General features: G+C 39.0%; 5 protein-coding genes and 1 pseudogene across 8 annotated transcripts; 3 read left to right on the top strand and 3 right to left on the bottom strand.

Annotated features, from left to right (window-relative positions):
- Positions 1-116: 116 nt before the first annotated feature.
- LOC147946565 (putative B3 domain-containing protein At1g51970) lies at positions 117-581 on the top strand. The gene has a single exon (XM_087497015.1). It carries the CDS (start codon positions 117-119, stop codon positions 579-581), a length of 465 nt encoding a protein of 154 aa, XP_087353141.1.
- Positions 582-1,044: 463 nt separating this feature from the next.
- LOC104768708 (exocyst complex component EXO84A-like) lies at positions 1,045-4,221 on the bottom strand. The gene is made up of 6 exons (XM_087498330.1): positions 3,876-4,221; positions 3,552-3,649; positions 2,428-3,463; positions 1,850-2,353; positions 1,438-1,763; positions 1,045-1,354 (listed from the first exon to the last, which is right to left on the bottom strand). Exons 1-6 carry the CDS (start codon positions 4,032-4,034, stop codon positions 1,210-1,212), a joined length of 2,268 nt encoding a protein of 755 aa, XP_087354456.1. The 5' UTR covers positions 4,035-4,221; the 3' UTR covers positions 1,045-1,209.
- An 829-nt stretch (positions 4,222-5,050) lies between these two features.
- Positions 5,051-6,599, bottom strand: LOC104768687 (wall-associated receptor kinase-like 15). Of its 2 annotated transcripts, none has more exons than XM_010492721.2 (3): positions 5,944-6,599; positions 5,492-5,856; positions 5,051-5,308 (listed from the first exon to the last, which is right to left on the bottom strand). In XM_010492721.2, the coding sequence occupies exons 1-3, from the start codon at positions 6,432-6,434 to the stop codon at positions 5,247-5,249; spliced, it is 918 nt and encodes a 305-aa protein (XP_010491023.1). In that variant the 5' UTR covers positions 6,435-6,599; the 3' UTR covers positions 5,051-5,246. The 2 variants fall into 2 exon arrangements, with proteins under 2 accessions (XP_010491023.1, XP_087354750.1); XM_087498624.1 differs by having other exon boundaries at positions 5,051-5,311; positions 5,944-6,587.
- Positions 6,600-8,458: 1,859 nt separating this feature from the next.
- LOC104768660 (glutathione S-transferase U17) lies at positions 8,459-9,857 on the top strand. Its single transcript, XM_010492684.3, has 2 exons — positions 8,459-9,046; positions 9,311-9,857. The coding sequence occupies exons 1-2, from the start codon at positions 8,621-8,623 to the stop codon at positions 9,671-9,673; spliced, it is 789 nt and encodes a 262-aa protein (XP_010490986.1). The 5' UTR covers positions 8,459-8,620; the 3' UTR covers positions 9,674-9,857.
- On the bottom strand, positions 9,745-13,515 carry LOC104768667 (uncharacterized). Of its 2 annotated transcripts, XM_010492695.3 has the most exons (10): positions 13,124-13,515; positions 12,250-12,653; positions 11,954-12,131; positions 11,369-11,848; positions 11,148-11,272; positions 10,970-11,053; positions 10,610-10,898; positions 10,337-10,519; positions 10,122-10,252; positions 9,745-9,963 (listed from the first exon to the last, which is right to left on the bottom strand). In XM_010492695.3, exons 4-10 carry the CDS (start codon positions 11,517-11,519, stop codon positions 9,937-9,939), a joined length of 990 nt encoding a protein of 329 aa, XP_010490997.2. In that variant the 5' UTR covers positions 11,520-11,848; positions 11,954-12,131; positions 12,250-12,653; positions 13,124-13,515; the 3' UTR covers positions 9,745-9,936. The 2 variants fall into 2 exon arrangements, with proteins under 2 accessions (XP_010490997.2, XP_010491006.2); XM_010492704.3 differs by lacking the exons at positions 12,250-12,653; positions 13,124-13,515 and having other exon boundaries at positions 11,369-11,838; positions 11,954-12,149.
- On the top strand, positions 12,346-13,560 carry LOC104768650 (glutathione S-transferase U18-like; annotated as a pseudogene). Its single transcript, XR_015588618.1, has 2 exons — positions 12,346-12,669; positions 12,977-13,560. The product of XR_015588618.1 is annotated as a glutathione S-transferase U18-like (transcript).
- Positions 13,561-13,960: the final 400 nt, after the last annotated feature.

Genomic DNA, 13,960 nt, shown 5'->3' with positions numbered 1-13,960 from the left:
GATCGCATGCATAATAATTATAAATTATAAACCTTCCTATGAACTACTGACCGCATGCAACAATAAACTTTATAACAAAAACACATACCTATCTCCTACCGAACATTATAAATAATATGCGAGTCCATGAGCTTTCGATTCATCAAGCCATGTCTTCCCTCGCGCTAGAAAAACAAAAGCCAACCCGAAAGCAAAAAAAGAATCTTCAAATGCCTGTAAAACTCGATACTGAGCTTACACTAGCTCAGTACGATCCATGGGTCATAAAAAAGACGTTACAAAAGAAAGATTTAAACAGTGAAATTCGATTACCAGCGAAAGAGACACGAGACGAAATAATCGGGAGATGGAGCAACAAGCTTGTGATTGGAAATTCCGTGACAGTGAAACTTTATGATTGGGATTCGGAGAAAACGTATGACGTTAGTATTCATCAAGATTCCAGGGGCTATTTGTTGAACCTTGGTTGGTTTCTTGTCCTTATTGATAGGCACCTCAAGCAAGGAGATACAGTCGGATTCTATTGGGATAACATTGATTTAACTTTGAATTTCAAAGTTTTACAGAAAAAGATTGCTTAACTTTGCTCAAGTTTTTTTTTCATTATTTATATCTATATATATATATATTTATATATATAACATGTATCAACATTTGATTGAACATGTACCATAATATAAGTTTCTTGATATGTAACACATAAAAAACAAAATAAATAAAAGTTTCAATTTGTGAAAACAAGTAGCAGAGCAACCAATATTAGTTGTGGAGGCTAATTATACCGCCGCGGCCTAGTGAGTAGTGAGGAATCTTTTTGAACGGCGCTCCAAAAGAAAAGTACCACAATGTTTACACCCGCTAAAGTTAGGGAGCTGATTGGATTCCGGTTGATGTATAGCCATCATAACAAAAAGACTGCATCCTCTCAGGTCTATGTACGTAATATATAGTATCTTCTAAGATTAATTAATCCCATCTTTTCATGTTAAGGACATAAAAACCATTCATTTATTAGGTTTTAAGACCTTAAGGGTTCAGTTTTAGGGTTTAAAATCTAGAGTTTTTAGATTGTAGATTTTTTAGTTAATTTATAAATTTGAATTAGAGACTACTAGAAAACAAAAGATAATTGTCCGCATTCAAGAATGAATATTTCCTCTAAAAAAATGAAAAAATAATTCTACGTCAACAAAGTTAATAATTTGTTGATTAATTACTCGTGTAAGATTTAGCAGAGGAAACAGAAGGGCTAGTGACGTCCCGCTCTGCGTGGCCACCGAAGTTGCCTTTTCCCATCAACATCTTTATCGCTATCTGAGCTACTTCCGCAAACCAATCTTCCTCCGGCAACGTGCTGTTTCATCATCCATCATCAAACCATTAATTATGCGCATAAATGATACATGTCTATGTGGTAAACGCGTAATGAATACATACCTGTAAGGGTCGACTCCAGTGGCTGAAACTGCTTCGATGGCTCGAGCTATAATGTTCTTGATCACTTGGTGAAGGTTTCTCGACAAGTACCTTCCTTGTGAGGCAAAGATCATCACAAACTCCATGTCTAGATAAAACTGTTGAAGACCAAGTGGACCTAATGGTTTATCTCCTGTCTCCATCTCTTCCCAGAAACTCTGATCGTCAGATATCCAAAGAATCACTGTCTCCGTCAGTCTCATCAGCAGTATCGTCGCGAATCTCTCTCTTCCAACAAACATATCGCTCACAATCGCCGCTATTCTCGTCAATTTCGCAAACAGTTCCTGAAAAAAAAAGCAGAGCATTCATGTATGTAGTTTTTTTTGGCTTTCACACTAAAAACTTTAATGTTTTTTTTTTTTCTGCTTACCTGGAAAATTGGTGAAGGAAACCATTCAGGCTCTTCAGTGGTTTCGTCCATGAGGATATAAATCTCAGAGCTGAGACGGACTTCTCCTTCTTCAGTGAAGATGAGTTCAAGTGCATGTTGTCTGCAGAAGCTATCTCTTAGTCTATCCACTGATTTGTGAAGTTTCTTCTTCCATTCTCTTTGCTCTGGTCGGTTCTGTCGACTATCTGAGGAACCTCTTCTTGGAGTGGATTGGCTTGTACCTTGTGGCAAAATCTTTGAAGCTGAACGTGGGATTAGCTCGTCTGCTAAAAGAAGTGCATTGACTAACAAAGCTGTTTGTTGAGACTCTGTTTCAGCTATTTTAACTATTCTTTGCACTGGATTCTCTTCGTTCTCAGCTGAGGCGGGCAATGCGTTGATCAAGAGATCAACGTACGAGTTAAACACTTGCAAAACACCGTCTAGTGCAATCCCGTCTAACTGTAACGCTTCGTCTAGCGGTCCAGCATCTTCCATAAATTCCTAAATCCAACAGAAACTCAAACTTGTATAGCAAGGAAAAAAAGATAAACTGAAGCAGCAAATATGATGATTACCTGAACCATGGAGTTGAATCTTTGAGCGCTTATAGAAAGCTTGAGATGCGGTGCAATGGGAGTAGTTGATGAGGCGCGTGATCCTGTTGGTGTATAAGAGAGTGACCAATCATCCGAAGCAGCTAAAGCGGCGCTGCTTTGTTCAATTCTCTTGAGATTTCCGGTCAGGGCTTGTTCCACGCCCGGCCTGAAGTGTTTCAGAAAAACAGGGGAAAGAGCTAAACCGCGAGACTCCAATGAAGAGCAGTGGGAGGCGCAGAGTTTGATGCACTCTGCGGTTACCCTTAAGCTCCCTGCAGCAGCAGATGAAGCCAGAGTATGTCTTTTGAGCAAAAGAGCAAAAGACTCTGCTTGTTTCACCGCCCATGTCACAAGCTCTGATGAATAAGCCGGATCCTCGCCAACAACTGCATGAGAGTCGCTTGCAGCTTGAGCAATCGTTGAGAAAACAAGCTGAGAGAGCGCAGAAGCAAATGCTACCCCGTAGGAAGTGTTAGAAGCTCTTAGGCTTTGAATGTTGGCTTGTAGCCTCCGTTCGTAAGATCTAAGAAGCAATGTGTGAGCACGAGAACCATCACCGAGTTTCTTGAGAGCCAAGACGGCTGATCTAAGCTCGCCTCCTCTTCTAGAAGGTTGGCTGATAGCTTCAGCCAGTTGGTCAGCCAACTCCTGTCTCTTTTCCCTGATTGCATTGTTCAGAGAAAGAAGAGTGTTGGGGCTGAGCGTGCGTTTCTCATGTGCTTCTAACGCCATACGACGCCCTTCTTCTAACGCAGCCATGGACTCATCAACTCTCTTCTCAGCTAAGAGAACTTCAAGTCTATCAAAAAACTCCACAACCCAAGTCTCTATCTTGGAGAGCTGTTTGTTCTCCATGTCATATAAGTCTTCGTCTCTCAAGTCGTCAGCGTCATCAGCCCATAAGGAACTAATGTGAACGCCATCAGCTAAGCCGTGAACAAGAGCTGCTTGAGCAGAGAGAAGGTTTCTCATAGAAAGAAGCTGTCCTTCAAGAGCTGAAATCTCCTTAGATGTCCTGCACACGTCATCAAGAACATGAAGAACCCTAAAACTAACAAAAAATCTCCAAATCTAATGATATATAAGAAGAAGATAACACAAACCGTATAAAGGCAGCGTAGTTAGCATAGACGCTCTTACGCATCTCTTCAGCAGAAGCTTTCTTCAGTTCAACGAGGTAAGAAGACAAATGCCTTGTCTCCTGTACACCACCAAAATATCTCATGAATTTTAACAAACCTAAGCTAAACACACACATATGATCTATGATACTGAACAATGTAGGAACAAAAAAAAAGAAGATCAATCCTCATACAATAAAGCAAAATCACACATTGCAAACATTAATTATATGAAAAAATTACCACATGATTTCTGGAATACAATCTCTTATGAGAATGAGGAAAGAAACAAAAAAAAAAGAAGACCTTTTCGTTCATACGCTGACATTTGGAGGTGACATAAGCTTCGGGATCAAAAGTAGAGCCTTTGAAAACCTTAAGACGATCACTTAGTGTCAGATTCCCTTCGAGTTCAGCCGAATTGCCGATGCTAGACGACATTGATCCTCTTTCTCTCGCTTCCATTTTCAAAATTCTCCCCAGATCCACACCACAAACAAGGCAGCAGAAAGAAAAAGGAAAAAAAAAAAAAAAGAAGAAGAAGATAGAGAGAAATTGAATGATGAAAAAAAAAAAAAAAAACAAAGGAGGAGGTTGAAAATGAGAAGGCGGCAAATTTGGGTCCAGGAGGACTGTAGTGGGGGAACACGTCCTTCCCATTACTGGGCTTTGTGGGCCTCATTTTGTTTAAACAATCTTCGGTCAAACTTTATTGTTATTATTATTGGATGGCATCCTTATTTTATGCTAATCAGTTGTTATGATTTTAATCAATTTTTGTATAATTTATTTACTAAACTTCAAAATAAAATAAAATATCACTTGTAGTTTCAACATACAATAGATACTTAAAATATTCCAAATTTTGATGCAAAAATATATCCTTGGAGGTTTTGATTAGACTTCGCCTTCTTGGAAGCTCCATCGCATATTCGCATATATCAGCGTTGACTCCAGCCGACAACGGAGCAGCGACACGAAGTATACTGCACTCGCATTGTGTTAAATCTTAAACGCGCGTATGTATATTTTATCGTAAATGATAATTAGTATGTGAGGTCTAAATTGTCTATCTACAACTATATAGTTTCAAACAAATAACATCTCGACGATATAAGTTTTAATCCGGTATTACCGAATACCAAATCGACGAAAAACAAAATTTGATTAAATGAAACCAAAACCAAAGCGACCTAGCTACTTATCCATATTCCAATGCTCATGGGCTCATGGCATGCGATAATAGATCTTTTTGTCCAAACTTTACCAAATTGAGTGAAATGTCTAGCTAAGTTAAGATCTTCGTTTAATAAATTTTTACACAAAACCTAAAATGGCAAAGCTCTGATATTGTACTTGTAATTAATTCTGATTTTCAGTTAAAGAAAATATCAAAAGTACTAATTAGTATAGTCTCACAATCATCATCATTATGATTCATTGCAAGTGTTTAGTAAGGTGATTCCTTATGAGCTGGAAAGTGGAGAAAAGGTAAATAAGATAAATGGTGACTTGAATAATATGGCAAAGAGAGGAAGCAATAGATAATATATCTTATGCTATGATATATCACAAAGTTATAGAAAAAGGAAGCAAAGATTCGATATATTAAGCTTTCTCCTCCAACCACTCCATCCTTTGAGGCTTCCTGATTAAATTGACTAACGCAAAAAACCTTTAACGCAAACTCATCACCATCCAAACAACAATCCATGATAAAGGATACACTACCCATTCTCCTGCTTTCAATAAAAAAAGAAGAAATGTTTAATACAAAATAAAATGTAGAAATGTTTTGTCTGAAAATTCAATTTCGAAGAAATAGGTTATAGCTGAGATAAGATTATCTGTGAAATAGTGTAGTACTCAATATTAGTTAATTTGACTATATATTAGTAAAAAAGTGTGAGGGTGGTGCTTACTTGAGATCCAAGGAACAAGAATAGAAGCCGAGTTATAAAGGAAGAAGCAATCCGACGTCGTGTTAATCCCACCGGGACAGTTGCAAACGAACGAGCTTGTCTGAGTGTTGAAGCCACAAGCACCGTTACTACGCTCGCAGCCACCGCAGACGCCAGGGTACTCCTCGAAAACGTTGAACTTGTACTTGAGTGCGATTCCGTAGTTCCAGTTCTCCGGGTGAGATTCTTGTCCCGGACCAAGATTGTAAAAGCCGGAGTACGACGAGCATTGGAGTTTCTTCAGATCCATTTCGAACGATGGTCCGAGGTCTAGAGGCACGTAGACGCAACACGTTGATACTTGGAGGTTTATTAGGCTTATCGCTCTGCCAAACCATAAATATTAATTAACCGGTTATTATTACGGTTTAGATATAATAGTGTCCGGCTTAATTTGAATTTTTTTGGGTTACCTGCAATTGGAGTACAAGAAGGTGCAAATGGAGGAGCTCTGACGGTCACAGAGGGAGACACGTCCACTACCGTTACTTAACGGCGTGAAAACAGGGGATTCGTCTACAGAACAGTCAAGGAGCGTGAAAACGGTGTCGTCGTGGAAAGAGAACGGAGCGTCCCAATCCAACCCGAAACCGTGGCTGGGTCGGGTGCATGCACACGTGGACATGGACGGGTCGGTGACGTAGATCTCTTGCTTGGCGTAGTCGACGGAAGTGATAGGGTAGCAGCCTGTGTGAGTGGTGAGCGTCAAAGTCTGTTGGTCCGGGTCGCACGTGATGTAACGTGTGAAACGTGGGTCACCGCAACCTGCCCCGGTTCCGAGCGGGTACTTGATGGGTATTTGGCCGCATGTTTTTTGGCAGGCTTGTGAGGAGACATGAGAAGAAAGGGAGAAGAAGGAGAAGAGTAAGAAGAAGAACGAAGAAGAAGAGCGCTTCAAACTCATTTGCTAGACGTTTTAGAGAAAGAAGAGGCAAAGAAGAAATGTGAGAGTTAAGCACATATGATTTGAGTGTGTCGATGTAACTTAATATAGATGCAATGCTAAGAGGAATACTAAAGTTCATATGTATATACATTTTTATAGATGCATACATTTATTTTCTTATATGTTTTCAATATTAGAAAACTAATTTGTATATATATAGTTTTTTTTTTTTTTTTTGTTAAATTCTAGATTCTTTTGTTCTTTGATGATGTATGGATTCTTTTGGTTGGGTCTATGTATACCATCATATGAAGGATTACAACATATCAGATAAATGACTTGTAAAAAGTAAAAACAAAAATTTATTTTACGTACAAATACAACATTCGACGCAAATAATTTTATCAAACAAAAATTAGCGATGGTTTATACAAAATACTATACATACAATTTAACAATTTTTAATTATTATTGCATTCAAAATCTGGATAGTGCAGATGTTTCAATAAGCTATGTTTGAATAAAGATAGTTATGACTATTCTTTTTTGTTTTTGTAGATATTTCTCACTCGTGTATTCTTATAACAACCTCTTTAACTTGAAAACTGATCGACCACCTATCAAAAAAAGAATATTGATCAACCAAAGTTTTTGAAGGTGATGGTTCAGTGGGCTCTTTGACATAGAAGTGATAATAATTAATGATAAATTCTATTAAGAAACTGAAAAGTATATATGGATATTATAGAAAAAAATGTGTAAGAAAGTAAGTATATTATTTTGACAAAATGTGCCTTTAGGTGTCCCAAACTCACCAGGAAATAAGGCATATATAGAAGACATGATAATATTGCAAAGACATCATTAATGTTAAGTGCCCACTCACACTAACGTCCCCACCCAAACCAAGGAAGCGGGCAGGATAAGGGAATTGATTCAAGAGAATATCGTAAAGAAACCTAAAGGCTTAAAGTTGCTAAAAAATTCTCAACTTTAGTTTGTTTTTAATTCATTGTATGATAATGTATTTGTAGTTACAACTAGTGAAGATGTAATGCGTCTTGCAGAGTATTATTCTATTTGGTATTCTTCTCATGAGATTGTTCTGGAAGTCGATCAATTTTTCTCTATGTATATATACGCTATAATTGGTGTATGTACAATTTATCACTAAAGAAAAGTAAAGACGCTTCTCTTTAAAAATAGTAAGAGAATCCTAATTCACAAAATCCATATAATTTCAAATTAGAGAACTATTCAAAAGAATCAACAACTTGACTAAGTAACACATTTCCCTACTCACACACAATGACTAAAAGAGATATGTATTATCTTTCTCGTGAATAGTTCTCAATTTGTCAAGAATCGGATATATATATGATTTACATGTTCGTGGTTCTTTTAATTTCGAAGAAGTTTCAATACCTTATGGGCCAGTAGTCTTCCTCGGCTAGGAGCTGATGACATGTGATATCTCTTTTTGGAGGGACCTCTATATCTACCACTAGTCGTCCAGTCCACCAGACCACCCCTAGGTATGTTTTTGGTTTCATCTATGTACTTTAATTTTGTTTTACTCTGATTTACATATACAAAATTAGAAGATAGTTGTACGTAAACCATATTATTAATGTTAGAAAAATTGAGTGGAAACAATGAGCTTAAAAGCGTAAGAACAAACAAAAAAAAAAAATTGAGACGAATATTATTTAGGGGTTTTTTCGTGACTGCAATTCAATGTTTTACATTTCGTGTGGTCCTGTGATGCATGACATGTTTGTTTTTTTAGGTGAATTTGTGTGTGTTTCTTCCCTGAGATGTGTAATCATCATTCAATAATTTCAATTCTTTAATATAATTTTATATCAGTTGATTAGTTGGCAAAAACAAAACATCACATTGTCAATCTTTACAACAAAGATATATCTCGTCTCGTCGACCACAATAAAGTGATGGACCCTTCATCGTAAATACGAATTTATTAAACATGAAAAACAAATTTCAACAAGTGAAGATGAAGATTTGCCGGAGTTTCAATAGAAGCCACACATATAAATGTCGTCTCGTCGACCACAATAAAGTGATGGACCCTTTCAACGTTTTCCCACCCGATTTAATATACGTGTCAAGCTCTTCTACATTGGCCATTCTTCACTATCTATCACCGCCATAAAATTTACCTACCCTCTATCCCCTCCATATAAATGCCACACCGATCCAACGTAAACGCTTCAACGTGTCAAAACATTACATTTTTCTCTCACACATTCACACTCACCCATCCCTCTGTTTTAGATCTTAAGGAGATCATGCCAAGCGGCGAAGTGAAGCTGATCGGTGCATGGGCGAGTCCCTTCGTGATGAGACCGAGGGTTGCTCTCAACCTCAAGTCTGTCCCCTACGAGTTCCTCCAAGAAACGTTTGGGTCTAAGAGCGAGTTGCTTCTCAAATCAAACCCTGTCCACAAGAAGATCCCGGTTCTGCTTCACGCTGATAAGCCAGTTTGTGAATCTAACATCATCGTTGAGTATATCGATGAGACTTGGAGCTCATCTGGACCGTCTATTCTCCCTTCTCATCCTTACGACCGGGCAATGGCTCGGTTCTGGGCTGCTTACATCGACGAAAAGGTTTTTTTTTTCTTTCTTCACTTGCTCATTGCAAAGCTAATTTTTGTCTTTTATGTTTACTAGCTAGTCTAATTTTTGATATCTTAGATTTACGCGAAAATTAGCATTAATTAGTCAAATTTGAAATGTGAAGTAAACACAACTGCGTATATATTTTGAGAACTCTAAAACTAGGTAGTAGTAGTTAAAGTAGATATTCATTACATTGTTAAAGCTAACCTTTTATTTTCAATGTTCGACATTAATCAACATGAATGAATGAAGTGGTTTGTCGCTCTGAGAAATTTCCTGAAAGCTGAAGGAGAGGAAGAGAAGAAAGCTGTGGTAGCGCAAATGGAAGAAGGGAATGCGCTTCTGGAGAAGGCGTTCATCGATTGCAGCAAAGGAAAACCGTTCTTCAACGGTGACAACATTGGTTACCTCGACATTTCCCTCGGGAGCTTCTTGGCTTGGTTGAGAGTCACCGAGTTAGCAGCTAGCCATAAACTTCTAGATGAGGCCAAGACACCTTCGTTATGCAAATGGGCTGAGCTATTCTGTAACGATCCCGCTGTAAAACCTGTCATGCCCGAGACTGCAAAGCTCGCTGAATTCGCAAAGAAGATCTTTGCCAAGCCGCAGGCCTAAGTTGCTGGTGAAATAGTTTTTTTTTTACTTGTCGGTTGAGATCTTGCAAGAATAATTTAAGAGTCGTACTGTTTTATAAATGGCTTTTATATCTTAGTGTGCTAGGGGTATGTTGAACGTTACACTTGAACTTGCTCCTTCGAGCCCCACAATTCTAAATTAAAGATTTAAAATCCCAACGTTATCACAGCTATTGAAATTTGCCTTCGGTTGATTCTTCACCATGGTAGGGAGCATTCCTAGTTCAGCATCTGTTATTCTTCCTAGTTCCTAGGCCTACAGCCCAACGTCTGCTTGAAAAACAAATGCACATGGGTCAGAATTAGTCAAATGAGAATGGGAAACTACTTGTGTGGTAAGAAGCTGTTTTGACTCGAAAAGAATTGGACAATGAGAAAATGTTTTGATACAATAAAGTCCGTCCGTTTTGGCTAGGATCCTTGGTTACCTTCCGTTCATGTACTTGACTAGAGAGATGCGTGGTGAAATTCTCAAAGACTTGGCCAGGAGGGGAACGGCATACTGAGCAAACCCAGCTGGCAGATTCACCCACTTCCATGCAGTCAGGTTCCCCTGAATCTGTGGGAAAAAAAAGGTAAACCAGTTCAGCAACAGTTTTTCTGGTTATTTCAACAACACTGTGAGATCGGACCAAACACACACCTGTTGGAAGAAAGCTTTGAAGAGAATCATACGGATACGGCTGAATAAGGTTGTATCCTGACGATTGTAGCCAGCCAGAATCCTCAGAAGGGAAGATTGTGGGATCGGATATGACCATTATATTAGCTGGAGGTGGATTCATATCTTGAAACTGGAAAATAAGATCCTCAATGGATGATGAACCTGTTTCAGAAACTAAAGCCTTGAGGACTCTCTATATCCATCAAGGAAAACAGTAAAAAAAGCAAGAGGAGAGGATGAGAAGATAATAACCATAGGCAACGTTATCAAGACTGATTCTACTGGAAAAGAGTTCTCCCAGGATGCCATTAGGGACGTCTTTTAGTGCGCCAACGGCAGTGATGGTGAGAGGACCAGAGTAGCCACTCTTCTCCAAAAACTGTTTAATACGCGGACCGACCCAACGAGCATCAACTCCAGTGGGGATGGGACACATATTGATGTCCCAAAAGACCACTGTAACAGCTTTCAGGTCATGAGAGTCACGTAGTGGTCCAAAAATGTATTGAAGTCTGATATTCATAGGCGGGTGGTCCGACACCTGCAACAAAACAAGAAGTGAGAAATATCAATGTGATCAGATATACAGAATGGGTTTGGTTGTTTCCTCACCAGGGTAGTAGCAATCGGCGGATGAGAAACAAGGGGAGCCATGGGTAGGCCGACAACATTCGTACGTAAGACTTCCGGAAATTGCTTGAAAAACAAATGCAAAGGAAAAAAACTTGGTAAATGTTCTAGACAGTGACAAAATGTATTTGATACAAATAAATAGAGTATGCTTCATTACCATCTGGTGGTGTTCTTCTCTGGCGAGATGCGTGGTGAAATTATCAGAGCCTTGGGCAGGAGGATCATGGGGGCATATAAAGCACTTCCACCAGGCAGATTCCACGGCTTCCAGTGCACATGAATCTGGTGGAGGGGGAGAGAAGACAATGTAGCCACAGATAAGCTGGTTATTAATCCAACAAAATTAAACTATAGGGTGAGAGAGGGACGAACACAGACCTGGATGAAAAAAACTGTGGAGAGAATCATATGGAAACGGCTGAAGAATGTTGTATCCCTGAGCTTCTAGCAAGCCATAAAAACAAGGGAAGGTTCTTGGATCGGATATGACCATAATGTTAGCTGGAGGTGGATTCTTATCGGTTAACATAATGTTAGCACCCACGGAAACGGAACCTGTTTCAAAACAGAGAGACAAAAGGATATGAGAGAAGAAGATATTAACCGTCGTGGAGGACGTTAGCAAGACAGATTCCACTGGAATAGACTCCTCCCAGGATGTCAAAAGGGACGCCTGATAGTGCGCCAACGGCAGTGACGGTGAGGGGACCAGAGTAGCCAAGGTTCCTCAAAAAACGTTTGATAGACGGACGGACCCAACGAGCATCAAATCCATTAGGGATGGGACACCTATTGATGTCCCAGAAAACAGCTGTCGCATCACCGTTATCCTTCATCTTTCTAAAAACCTTTAAAACACTATAACCAAATTCAAATCACAGTAGTAAGGACTTTAATCTAGTACGGAAAATCAAAGACATCATATAAGCATCCGGAAAGATAGATTGACACGGTTAAAATCACCTAGAGAGAGAGAGAGAGAGGAACACGGCCGTAATCGACTAGAATTCCCGAAGAATTTTCTAAGAAACCGTGAGAATTAAGGAGCGAAGAACTCTTGAACCTGAAGCAAGGTTTTGGATCTCGAAATCGACTAGGGTTTTTCAAAACGCCGAGAGAATGGACTTCGTTTTAATGGGGCCTGCAATTTATATGAGTCAGTCTTCGTTTTAATGGGCCTGCGTTTTATATGAGTCGGTCTTCGTTCTGACCACTAGTTTACAAGTATAATTCGTAGTTTTTCATTATTATTTCATCACCTAAAACCCTCTGATTGAAACCGAACCGACTCCATATGATTTCAAATTTAAGTCTCTCTCGACCGACTCCGCTTCTTAATTAAGCTCCGGGATAAAATGGCGACCGACGACGTAAAGCTGATAGGGTCATGGGCGAGTGTCTTTGTCATGAGGGCGAGGATCGCTCTCCACCTCAAATCTATTAGCTACGAATTCCTCCAGGAGACGTTCGGTTCAAATAGCGAATTGCTCCTCAAATCTAACCCGGCTCACAAGAAGATACCGGTTCTGATTCACGCTGACAAACCGGTTTGTGAGTCCAACATCATCCTCGTTCAGTACATCGACGAGGCTTGGAACTCATCTGGACCGTCCATTCTCCCGTCCCATCCATACGACAAAGCCATCGCTCGTTTTTGGGCTGCCTACATAGACGATAAGGTTTCATAGTTTTAGTTAACAGATTATGTGGCTTTTAGTGAATTTAGTATATCCCCAAAGTTTAATCTGGTTAAGAATCTGTAATAACTAGTAACACTATATAACTGATTAAAACTGGATAGGATTGGACTAGTCCAGCTTCAACTGACTTCTATACCCATAGTCAACTTCAACTAACTTAGTTTTGAAAAGAAGTTAGCTAGACATTTTGTTCAGTATCTTCTCTCTAATCTCTACTAAGAATACATATTGTGGCATTAGCTAATCTTAAATCTTGTATGCTGTCTTAATTGGATATGTATAAAAGTGGTTTATCTCTCTGAGAAGTATCCTAACAGCTCAAGGAGAAGAAGAGAAAAAAGCAGCCATAGCTGAAGTCGAAGAAAGGACCGAGCTTCTTGAGAAAGCATTTGTGGATTGCAGCAAAGGAGAACCGTTCTTCAACGGTACTGACCTGACCATATCGGGTACCTCGACATTGCCTTGGGGAGCTTCTTGGGTTGGTTGAGAGTCGTCGAGTTGGATGCCATGCCAGCCATAAATTTTTTGATGAGAGCAAGACTCCTTCTCTGTCCAAATGGGCAGAGCGGCTCTGCAATGATCCCGCTGTGAAACCTATTTATGCCCGAGATTACCAAGCTCGCTGAATTCGCAATGAAGGTCTTTCCTAGGCAGCAATCCTAATATGGATCCTCTCAGGATCCTCTTTATTATTAAACTGGGGGACTATGATTGCAAAAATTGGCTGTATGTAAGGAAACTGGTTTACTAGGATGCATGTAAGTTATGTTGGTGTGGAATGAATGGGTTTACGAAGATGTAAGTTAAGTTGTACTGAAATGTAATAAAACCAAAGGCACAGCCAAATATAGTTTTTATGTATTTTGCATATACGTTGGAAATTATTATTGGAATTAAAAAGACAGCAAAGTATTTAGATAAGTGATACATGTTGAATACCAAGGTATTACACTTCCATGGCGTTTAATGAGATCATATGGACAAGTTCATAATACTAATCTTCACTTTCCTCGGCATGATTCAAGCACTTTTGAACATATATATTATACTTGAGAAGTCTCAAGCTGGACTTGACATAAGATTTCTTTTTGTAAATGATCAAAACCACTTGTCAATATTCTGACCAAACTTGGCCGCCTGTTTATACATTTACACAATTAATACTCTGATTCTCTAGATTAAGTTGGTTTGGTACGGTTTAATTATTGCATCTGCTTTTATTTTTTTTGTCGGCTAAATAAAGTAATAATTCTTTCTCGTTTAACTTAAA

This window comes from Camelina sativa, chromosome 3 (assembly GCF_030686135.1).
Source record: "Camelina sativa cultivar CO46 ecotype springtype chromosome 3, ASM3068613v1".
Classification (NCBI taxonomy): Eukaryota; Viridiplantae; Streptophyta; class Magnoliopsida; order Brassicales; family Brassicaceae; genus Camelina; species Camelina sativa.
This window is presented reverse-complemented; position numbering and strand designations above follow the sequence as displayed.